General features: G+C 53.9%; 1 protein-coding gene across 2 annotated transcripts; it reads right to left on the reverse strand.

Moving 5' to 3' along the window:
- Positions 1 to 1,452: 1,452 nt before the first annotated feature.
- Positions 1,453 to 9,930, reverse strand: GDF11 (growth differentiation factor 11). 2 transcript variants are annotated; one of them, XM_037030059.1, is made up of 4 exons: positions 9,453 to 9,930; positions 4,535 to 4,611; positions 4,214 to 4,381; positions 1,453 to 3,705 (listed from the first exon to the last, which is right to left on the reverse strand). In XM_037030059.1, the coding sequence occupies exons 1-4, from the start codon at positions 9,892 to 9,894 to the stop codon at positions 3,325 to 3,327; spliced, it is 1,068 nt and encodes a 355-aa protein (XP_036885954.1). In that variant the 5' UTR covers positions 9,895 to 9,930; the 3' UTR covers positions 1,453 to 3,324. The 2 variants fall into 2 exon arrangements, with proteins under 2 accessions (XP_036885954.1, XP_036885953.1); XM_037030058.1 differs by having other exon boundaries at positions 4,214 to 4,611.
- Positions 9,931 to 10,717: the final 787 nt, after the last annotated feature.

The following is a 10,717-nucleotide window of genomic DNA, read 5'->3' on the forward strand; positions in this document are numbered from 1 at the left end:
ACTCTTGGTATACTGGCAAGGTGAATGGCTTTGTTGGTTTATAGATATTGGTAAAACTTCATTGTGAAAACCCAGGATCATGGAACTGCAGAGTAGGATAGACATGAGCTGGATCATGAGAACTTTTAGATCTTTCTCTGGAAGCTAGGAGGGTTTTTACAATCTTGGGGATTGTTTTGGATCAAGCTGTCTAGAGGGGTTCTAGGTCCCCATCTTTGGGCTGCATGTCCCAGCCCTCATCCTGGATGCCCCTAGTGTTTTTCCCTTTCCCCAAGACTGTGTGTCCGCCCCCCCCCCCCACTCCGTCTCAGATCCTCTTCTGTTCCTGGTCTTGGAGGTGTAAATGTGGCACTTGGTTAGGGAGAAGAGCTCATCATTGAATTCTAAATTCTTTCAACTGCTTTTATTTTTCTCTTTTCAGGTTCAAGTGCTGGATTGTGTCATGTGACCATTCCAAAACTCAGAGCACCCTATGGCCATCTTTGCCCTCTGTCACATAACTTGAAAACTGCCTGATGGCCTTTTTGCAATGGTTCCCTCCAGGAATCCTTGATCTCAGTGAAAAAGTCCTTTCCCGGCATTCCAGTGCCCTTGTCAGCCCCATACTCCTCAGACACCCTTAACAAACAAAGGCAATCACGCACACAGTGTAACAAATACACAAAGTAAATAATAATTACACTAAGTATGATCCGAGGGCACTGGCGAGGTCCACACATATCTTAAGGTGGTTTGGGGGTGGTGCTAGTTGCCACTAGGCCACTGGGTTGTGCCTCCAGGCCTCTTTGAGGGTGGGGAGGACCAGGGAAAGGAGACTTCAACTCACAGATTTCTGTTTGTAAGAGAAAGGCCCTCACCCACAGGCCTTTATTTGGTGGTATTAAAGGGGCATATTCTAAGCATCCCCAAGTCTACTAATGCCCCAGCTCTCTAGAATTTGTAGAGGTAAGTCCCCTGATGCCTAATGTCCAACCCCACCCTGTGCCAAGATCAAAAGACATCAGCAATTGACCTTGGAGAAGATATATTCTGTTCTTCACTTCTCTGTTACTCTCCTTCCACCAAGACAAGGTGAATGGTGTTGAAGGCTCTCCCAGATTGGGCCAGAAGGGTGAACAGGATCAGAGAGGAAGCTGGGTGAGGTGGGGGTTGGCATAGCTGCTGTATGGGAGGAGGCAAGTTGAAATGCTTAATAGCCCCTGCCTATTCCTATACTGAAACACCTCATCTCACTATGGGAATAAGATGCTAAAGCTCACCAATATCACCTTCCCAAGGGTGGTCACATACCTTTGCCCCTTCCACTGGCTGAGCCAGGTGGGAGAGTCATGCTCTTGGGAAGAACAAGCCTTCCTAGTCAGCTCTCCAGCTCCGGCTTAACTTCAGTTCAGTACCATTTGTGTCAGAACCATAACTGCTGGTTCTACTAAAGAGCAACAATTTTACTAAAGGTTCTTTCCCCCTCCTCTCCCGACCTCCTAGGCCCTGGCCTAGAGCCAAGAGGTCTGGTGGTGAGGTATGGATAGGGTGTGGATCAGGAGATTCTCAGCTCCTCGGCTTCAGGCACTGTCCAGCTGGGAGGCAGAGGGGAACTTGGACTCTGAAGCCTGCGACTCCTCTAAGCCTCACATCTCTTCACCACTGCTCTGGTGCCCTGGTTATCTGTCCCACAGCGAGAGGTATTTTATGTCCATAAAGTGCCCGTGGTAAGTGCTCAGAATTCATCTCTTGGCTGTGGCGGGTGCTGCTATTTTTCATTCCATCGAGGGGAAGAAACTGAGGCACAGCGAGTCCAGAGGAGGGTGGGTCAGGATTGTGGGAAGCATAGGCCCAGCTAGTGGCCTGGAGTGGTAACCAGTCCCTGCCTGCTCTCTAGCCTTCCAGACCAGGGAGTCTCCTTCCTTCCCATCCTCTGCTCTAACCGGCCCGTCAGATGCTTTTCTCCACTGTATTGTCCCCATCCCTGCTGCCAGGTACTGCTAGACTCCAAAAATAAACATAAAAATAATTATAGACACTCTGCTCCCTTTTCTCTCCCCTTCCACCCTGAGCTTTAGGGTTGGGGGACTAGAATGTCCCCCCTCCAGAATCCCTTCCACCTTGGTCTGCTGGTCTACTCCCTAGCCCAGAGCAGTGATTTGGATTCAAATGCCCTGTAACTATCAGCCTCCTTACTACTCCTTTCTCCACCCCTCCTAACCCTCCCCAGACCCAGGAACTCTGGGATCTCCATACTCTTTTTTATTGACCTGAAGATAAAGGCTGGGAGCAGGGGCATTCCACAGGCTCTTTGGTCTCTCTCTTGGCTGGGAGGGGAATTTGGGGATAAGCAGGCCACACCCTCTGGCTAAATAACTCAATACTACGAGGGTGGACCTGAGGGTTAGTTTAGTGGCACTCATACAGATTCTGGATGTTGAGGGCTGGCTCCCCCATCCCCCAGCTCCTAAACCCTAACCTCTGAGTATTTCTGTGACCGCTGGAATTCAACCCCTTTGGCTCAGGAAGGTTAATTAAGTAGGGTGATTGTGGATTGGAAACTTCACAATATGTCAGCCTCTTGCCATTACTCCCATTCCCAAACCTGGAGGCTTTATACAAGTGCTTTTAAGTAGGTGGGTATTTTGGGACAACAGGGTTTGGGGACTAAGGGACAAATGGGGCACAGTGGGCAGGGGCCCTTCTATTTCAGTAAAGCCAAATACCAAAAAATGAAAAGTCACAATAAATAAATAAATAAAATTCCCAAATCCTCACTTTTGCCCCTGCCCCTCACTTCCTTTCCCCAGGCCACAGCTGGAGAGAGAAAGGGAAGAAACTAAGAATGGATTTTTGATGTCCTCTCCTACTGAGAATGGTAGTCAGGGGGGCTTCCCAAACCATACTGAGCCTCTCTCTCACCTTGCCAGTGAAAGAAAGGAGGCTCCATACGGGGCTTCCTCTTATTTACTCCCTTTCGGTCTCCTTCTCACTGTTTGTCTCTGCCTAGTCTCTGACTCATCTGCATCTCCATCCCTTTGCCTTCTCACTGCTGCTCTTACTGTTCCTGTCTCTGTCCCTCGGCTCTACCTCTGCTCCATGTCTCTCTTCTTGCCAAACCTTCTCACCTGCAAACTTCAAACACTCCCCACCTGACCTGCCCCCTCCTCTTCTCCCTTTCCCCCAAACCCCTCCTGCTTCCCTCTGTTGTATTGCACACTGCTTGGGCAGGGAACAAGGTGTGATGTTCATGAGAAGAGGTGGAGGGAGATCTAGGGCCTGGGGGGGGTCAGGGCTGGGATCTAGGGGTAGGGTCTGTAAGGGAGGCATCCTCTGTCCCCCACCTTAGGAGCAGCCACAGCGATCCACCACCATGCCAGGGATCTTGCCGTAGATAATCTGCTGCTTGTCATTGAAGTAGAGCATGTTGATTGGGGACATCTTGGTGGGGGTACAGCAGGGCCCAGCAGAACCTCTCGGATTAGCCTGTTGCACCAAGTGGGTGTGCGGATACTTTTGCATGAACATGTACTCGCACTGGCCGGAGCAGTAGTTGGCCTTGTAGCGTTTAGGTGCAATAATCCAGTCCCAGCCGAAAGCCTCAAAGTCCACTGTGAGGGGGTATCGGCAGCAGCGGGACTCACTTGAGTGCTCATCGCAGTCCAGGCCCAGGTTCCGCCGGGACCGTTTTGTGTTCTCTAGGACTCGAAGCTCCATGAAAGGATGCTGGGATGGGAGAGGAGAAAGAGATGTGATAGAGTCCTGAAGGGTTCCTACTCCACGTGCCTTTCTCACCTGCCCCTCAACAGGGGTGTAAGAACAGACTTCCCAGTTTTTTCCATCCCCAGCCCGTATCATTACCCACTTTTCTTGCTAGCTAGCTATCTCTCCCTCAGTTCACCTTTCCTAATTCCTCTCCTGGCAACCTAACTGTCATCATCCTGTTGGCGGGGGGCCTCATCAACAGCCCATTTTTGTGTTCCTACAGATTTCCCACTAATTCACACCTTCACCCCAAGTCCAGTTTTCAGCTGTTGCCTGCCTTGGATCTCTGAAAAGTGATAGTGGTCACTCCCCTTACTCCCTCCCAAACTCCTCCTCCAGAATCAGTTTCTGGCCCTAGGTAAATGCTGGTCCCCAACCCCCTTCATGTTCCTGGTCTATCTTTTCCAACATCCCACCTCCTCAGGGCCAGGTTACACATATCTGCCACCATCTCAGGCTCCCTGCTCACCAGCCCCTCAGCTCCTGGCCCCAGAGAGGTGACAGCCAGGTCTGTCCCACTGGGATCAAAGGCGTTGATCTCGATGCCCCAGTTGCTCTGTGGCTGGCGGAACCAGCTGTGTAGTACTTGCTTGAAGTCGATGCTCTGCCAGTGGCCGGAGCGTGAGTGTAGCTCAATCTTGAGTGAGCGGATACGGATGTGACGTCGGCCTCCGCCCCCTCCCCCAGCAGTCCCTTCCCCAGTTAGGGGTTTCAGTCGCAAGATCTGTAGGTAGACTGTGGCTGGGCGGGGCACGGGCCGTAGATACACCCACAGCTGGGCCTTTAGTACCTTTGTGAACATCACCTTGGGGCTGAAGTGGAAATGGCAGCAAAGAGGGCTGCCATCTGTCTGCACCGCAGGGTCCGCTGGTGAGAGAAAAGGGGGTACATGGTCAGCAAAGGGTGTTTGTGGAGAGTCAGCAGCCCTGGGTGGCACCGGCAACTTGGACCCCTCAGCCTGAGTTTCCCAGTTTTTTACCCTTCTCCCATGCCTATCTTGTTGACTACCATGTCACCAGTACCCAGAACAGCATCTCCTCTCTTCCCCTAAAGGACGAACGCTCTGTAGGTTTGACTGATCTGTACCCATTCCCTAATCTGTTGGCCCTAATTCGTAGGTTCTCCCCTACCAGACGACCTGCAAAGACAGCTAGAGAATTCTTCAACTTTCCCCGACACATAGGGCTCCAACTTCTGATCCTTTGATACTCTTCACGGAAGCCAAACTTCACATCACACCTGCTTTCTTCAGATCACCTTCCCCCATTTTTGCTCTGTTTTGTCTGGTGGCCAGGTGGAGCCTGGCACAGCCCTGCCCCACCCCTTAAGCCCCCTGCCAAACAAACAAACAAACAAACAAACAAAAAACAGATGGCCTCTGAGAGTGGATAACTTAGGGTCCAGATAGAGAGCATGAGCTAAACTCACTCCATGAAACTCACTTCAGGATTCAGACCTAGGTTTCTTGGCATTGTTCCCACTAGAAATAACACTCCTGGAAGAATGTGTCTACTCAAACACTCCTGTGCGTCGGACTCTCCCGTCAACCCAAAACCAGCTTCTTCTGCATCACCATTAATTACTACCTTAGCTTTTGAGGAGGGGAAAAGCCAGCCCTCTGTGGTTTCCTCCTACTTGCCCAAAGCATTAGAAATAATGCTTAACACACCAGATTGACTGTAATCAGTCTTCTTTTCTCCCCTGAGCTTCCTGTCCAGCGCCAGTAAGTCTTTACAAAGCTTTACCATCCCAACTTTATATTTTGGCCCATTTTTCCTTGTTCTGGACACAGATTGACCATTCTTGGTCTAAAGGATGATTCTCAATAGTTGCCTCCACTTCCATTGCAGCTCCTCCCAGTTCCCTTTTCTAATCCCTTAATTAAATTAGTTGAGAATGCCTTAAATCATGTTTCCGTTGGACAGGAATACCCATTCTCACTCTAAATGGACTGAGAGAGGAAGATTCAGGAAGGAGCTTCCAGAGCCACGTGAGTATGGTTAGGAAGTCCAAGCCCTTCTGGTTCATGCCCAGGTCTCTGCATTCTGCATAATCAAGGCTGACTTAGCATTTGCAGTCTCCCCTCAGCATGCTCCCATCTCCACCCCAGCAGGAGGAGAAGCCTGCCTCCAAGTGAGATGGGGAGGAAAGTCCTTACTGCTCTTCATATAGTTAGGACATGAGACACCAAGCTCCTCTGCAGCTTCCTTTCCCTTGGTTCTTCTCTGAGATCCCAGAGCACTGATTATCCACCCAGTTACCCTCCTCCTGGCGCTGCAGTGACGGTGCAGTGGGGCAGGGATCCTGGCGTGGAGATTCAGAGATCAGGAGAGCTGGGGCAGGAAAGGCAGGGGGAAGGACAAACAACGATCCAGGTAGCACACTATGCCTAATTTCAGCATAAGGATTGTTTTATTTCCCTGCCTGTCTTCACCATTAGGTACTAATCTCCATGAGGGTGGACACCATCGATACTGGGTGTTTTGCTCATTGCAGTGTTAGCGCCTACCACAACCACAGTACGAGACAGTCCTCAACAAATGCATGCTGAATGAACGCCCTAACTCCCAGTCTTAAATTATACAGGCCAGTGCCTGAAAGTTCTTCCAGCAATCTGAACACTGTTCTCTGGCTACGACTGAAGTGGGTGTAATCACTCCCTGACTTCTCATTAACCAGCATCTGACCTTACCCACCAAACTTCTTGGTGATACAGATAATAATCCTTGCTCCACAGGAGTGCTGAGCATTAAATAAAGAATGTGAAAATGGTACTAACTTCTCAATAAATGTTGGTTTGTTGTTAGTTTTCTAAGCTTACCCAAGGCTTTAAGATAGGGGACTGGGCCCCAGGGCCCCATCCCTCGAAGTCTTTAGGCAGAGCCCCCCATTCCCACCCCAGGGAATCACCATACCCTTCTTATCCAGTGCATGTGGGGACAGTCAGGAGGTACTACAAGGAAAGGGGATGAAGACAATGTGCGGTGGAGGAGAGAAGGAAGTGAGGGAAGATCGTGGTAGGGGGAGAAGAAATCGGTTTGGGATGTGGAGAACACTGGAAGAGAAGGGGGTATTTAAAGGAGTGGGTGGAGGTTAGGAAGCAAAAGGAGAATGGTAGCTAAGCCTAATGGGATAAAGAGAGAGGATAGAAGGATACACGGGGAGGAACAAAGGAGAAGCAGGTAGAACCACAGAGGGAAACAAGGGGCTTCAGAGAGTCCCCAACATACACATAGGCCCAGATCCCAAAGGGGAGGGGAAGGAGCCACATCTGTGTTGGATTGATCGGGTTGGTGGGAGGCAGCAGGTCAGGTTTAGTAGGCGGTGCTGGTCTGGAGAGAGGTCATTGCACTATTTTCAGCAAAAGCCCAACCCCCTCACTGCTCACCACCTCGCCCTCCCCCCCACCCCCATACACACTCTTCTTACCCTGGCTGGAAGGCCTAGGGGCAGGAGGTTGGGCTGAGAGGACAGGGGCCTCTTGGTGTAGGGAGGAGAGAGAAACTGAGGGGCTGGGCTTGGTTCCCAGAAGGGCAAGGGGGCTGGGTTCCCAGGATGAACACTGGGGTGGGAGAGCCTGAGAGGGTGGAGGGAACTAGGGCAGGCACTGCAGCCTAGGAGAGGTGGGGGCTGGGGTCCAGGGTTGAAGGCTGGGGGAGGGGAGATGGGGGAGGGGATCGGAGGCCATCTCTGCTGACAAACACCTCCCCCGATTAGCAGAGCACAAGTCTCTTATTAAAGCGGGTCCCTGGGGATTAGACTATAAAAGTCTCTTTTTCCTTTTCCCCCCTCTCTCTCCCCTCCCCTCCCCTCCACTCCCCCTCCCTCTCTTAAGAGCTCAGCTAGGTTCTTAAAGGGGACGTACAATACCTGGCTGGAGACCCAGTCCCTAGTTATCCAAGTCCTGGGGGGGCACGAGGGCAGAAGTTGGGGTGGAACCCCACCTGCTGTAGTCCTCCTTCCCCCCAACCCATCCTAACCTGCACTTCCCAATCTAGGCATGCAGAGTCCGTTTCACTTCCCGCATCCCCATTACCAGGGCTAACTCCGGACCCAGATCCGCTGGTTAAAGGATGCTGAAGGTGGAAAGTGGCACAGGGAAGCCCACAGCTCTACCACCCATCTGCAAATCCTCACACACACTACACCACATAGACCAGAGAGGATCTTTTCCCTTCATACCCTTCATTTTCTAGCAAACTCTTCTCCAGAATCCCTCTGCAACTCTGTTTCTCAAGTCCCCAGCCGCAAGCTGCCCGCAGTCCACCTCTAACTAAGCCTATAGCCTCTATAAAGCAGGAGCCTTTAGAACAGAAGGGATACCGAGGGAACTCAAGATCAGATCCCGGACTTCACCTCCGCCCAACTCCCAAATTAGTTTCCTACTTCTTTAAGTTTTTTTCTTTACAGCCCTGACCGAGTACTATGGAGTTCGGATCTGCAAAAAAAAAAAAAAAAAAAAAGTGGTGGCAGTGTGAGGCACTCTACCTCCCAGATACACACCTGGGTTCCTGTGCCTATCCCATAGGGGTGGGCCACTAGGACTCCCCTCAGCCCCCAGTTTTATGACCCATCTGCCAATAAAAGAGTCTCCCCCCTCTTCTGTTCAGAGCCATAAAACCAAACAGTTGTGTGTGTGTGTGGGGGGGGTGCGTGTTACTTTGCCAAACCTCTAGGGAATAAGAGAGGGCCTGGTTCCCGGGAGTTGGAGGCTGGGGGTGGAGGGGTAGACCGCAGTGGGGGAAGGGAAAGGGAGTCATCTTACCCTAAGGAGGGCTGGGGAGTTTGGGGGTGTTGGGGGGAGTGTTGGCCTGGATTTTTCAGGCCATAAAATGTCAAAGCAGCTCAAATCTATTAACATGTTCATCTTTCATCTGGCTAGGGGCTTGGATACCTGGGTTCCTTTCTCCCTCCTCATCTATTTCATTTTCTCCCTAGGTCTTCTTCTCTCTTCTCAAGTCTGGGTGCGGTAGGGACGGATGCATGAAGGATAAACACTAAGGTCTGGGCAGCCAAACGGATGCCCTTAACCCAGCGCAGTGGAGCTGAGTTCTCCGAGCTCGGTCAGTCCCGAGAAGGCACAGCTTTCTCCCTTAGGGAGACCGAGTGTCAGAGGTCTCCGAGTGGAATGCATGCCAGCTGGGCTACGTACAGGGAGAGAGACGGGGCTCTGGGGTCTGATTGCTGGGAGAGGGAGAGGGGCACTCAGTTCTCTGTAGCCCGGTGAGCGCGTTGCGGAGCCCAGGGTGGAAGGGGTGGAGAGTTGGTGCTAGGAGCATGCGAGGCGCAGAGCACTGCAGCCCTGCCTGGACTGCGGGGGTCCGGAAGCCTCCCGGTTCTCCTCTCCAGCCTCCCCACCTCGACTGTTGCAGGACTCAGGTCCCTCCGCTGCGGGCGGACCCCGGCTTCCCCAGACTCCCGGTAACTCTGGTCTTCCTCGCACATCCCGGGTTAGAACGCATAGGTATATCGCAACTCTCGTTTGCCACCCCCCACCTCCAGGAACCGGGCGTGCACACAACTCCGAAGCCCGTCTCCGCCGCTAGAAAAACTTCTAGGAAGCAGCCGCCGCCCCCAATCCGTCAAGTTTTCGCAGAAAAGGATTCCGGGCGGGAGCTCCTGGGAGCGCCTGGCTTCCGAGCCGGAGGCGTCCACTTTCCCGGAGTCCGGGCCAGCACCCCACCGCTCGCGCCCGGCCATTCACTTACTTTCCTGGGCCATGCTAATGACAGTCTCGGTGGTGGCGTGATACTCGTCCTCCTCCAGGAAGTCCTCGGGCTGCAGCGCATCGCCCTGGAAGTCGTGCAGGTCCAGGATCTGCTGCAGCGGCGGCGCCTTGGGCAGCAGCTGCTTCACCACCTCGCGGCTGATGTTGGGCGCCTCCTTGAGCCTCAGTTTGCTCAGGATCTGCGACTTGATGCTCTCCAGGCGCAGCTCGCGGCTGTGCTGCCGCCACAAGCACACGGGGCAGCCGTCGGGCTCGGGCGCCGCGGACGGGGCCGGCCGGCTTAAGCGCTCCCCCCCGACCCCCGCCGCCGCCGCCGCCGCCGCCGCCGCCGCCGCCGCGGGGCCCTCGGCCGCCTCCCCCCGGGGCCGCAGCTCCAGGGCGAGGAGCAGGAAGCCCAGCAGCAGCGGGGCCGCGAGCACCATGCTGGAGGGGAGGGGAGGGAGGACTGGGGGGCGGGGACGCCGGAGTCCCGCGGGGAGGGGCGGAGGGGGGAGGGAGGGAGGAGGAGGGGGTCCCGGCGGCGCGGGATTGGGGGCTGCCCGGCCGAGGGGGGGCCCGGGGGGGCCGGGGGCGGCGGGCGCGCGGGCGGGGCGGGCGGGCGGCCGGGGCGGGCGGCTGGGGGGGCCCGAGCCCGGACCAGGCCCTTTATAGCCCCGGCCCCCGTGTCGTCAGCGGCCGCGATTGGCTGCGGAGCCAACAAAAGAGGCAGCGCTGTCATCCGAGGCGAGAGAGGGAGCCGGAGAGAGCGGTGGAAGAGAGAGAGAGGGAGGGAGTGAGGGCCCAGAGAGAGATGGAGAGACCGAGATATTGGGGTGGGGGAGAAGGAGGGAGAGAGAGACCCAGAGCAAGGAAGGACAGAGAGACGAAAAAGGAAGAGACGCATCAGAGACACAGAGATAGGAAGAGCAGGAGGAAGAGGAGAGGAAGACAAAGGGGATGGGGAATTAGAGAGAGTCAGAGGGGACGACCCCGAGAGCAGAGACTTAGTTGGAGAGACAGAGAAAGGAGACAGGCACAACTAGTAGGGAGTTAGAACTGGTAGAGTCAGAGACAAAGATAAGGGAGAGAGCCTGGAGGGAGGAGAGAGGTATGGCTAGACATGGGGAGAAGTGAAGGTCTACCGGAGCCAGACCTCAAGAGGTCAGGGGTGCAGAGAGATGAGAGCAGAGGCAAAGGAACCGATGGGACAGGGATCAGAACCGGGAAAAGAAGGGAGACAGGAGGGAGAGGAGTCGAGATTTGGAG

Source organism: Sturnira hondurensis, unplaced genomic scaffold, assembly GCF_014824575.4.
Source record: "Sturnira hondurensis isolate 20B ecotype Veracruz unplaced genomic scaffold, ASM1482457v3 Scaffold0020601, whole genome shotgun sequence".
In the NCBI taxonomy this organism is placed as follows: Eukaryota; Metazoa; Chordata; class Mammalia; order Chiroptera; family Phyllostomidae; genus Sturnira; species Sturnira hondurensis.

Coding starts and splice junctions, on each gene's coding strand:
- GDF11 (XM_037030058.1), bottom strand. CDS start 9,894: ATGGTGCTCGCGGCCCCGCTGCTGCTGGGCTTCCTGCTCCTCGCCCTG. Junction 4,612..9,452: donor CATTAGCATGGCCCAGGAAA/GTAAGTGAATGG, acceptor TTCTCTCACCAG/CGGACCCTGCGGTGCAGACA. Junction 3,706..4,213: donor GGCCAGGAGCTGAGGGGCTG/GTGAGCAGGGAG, acceptor CTCCCATCCCAG/CATCCTTTCATGGAGCTTCG.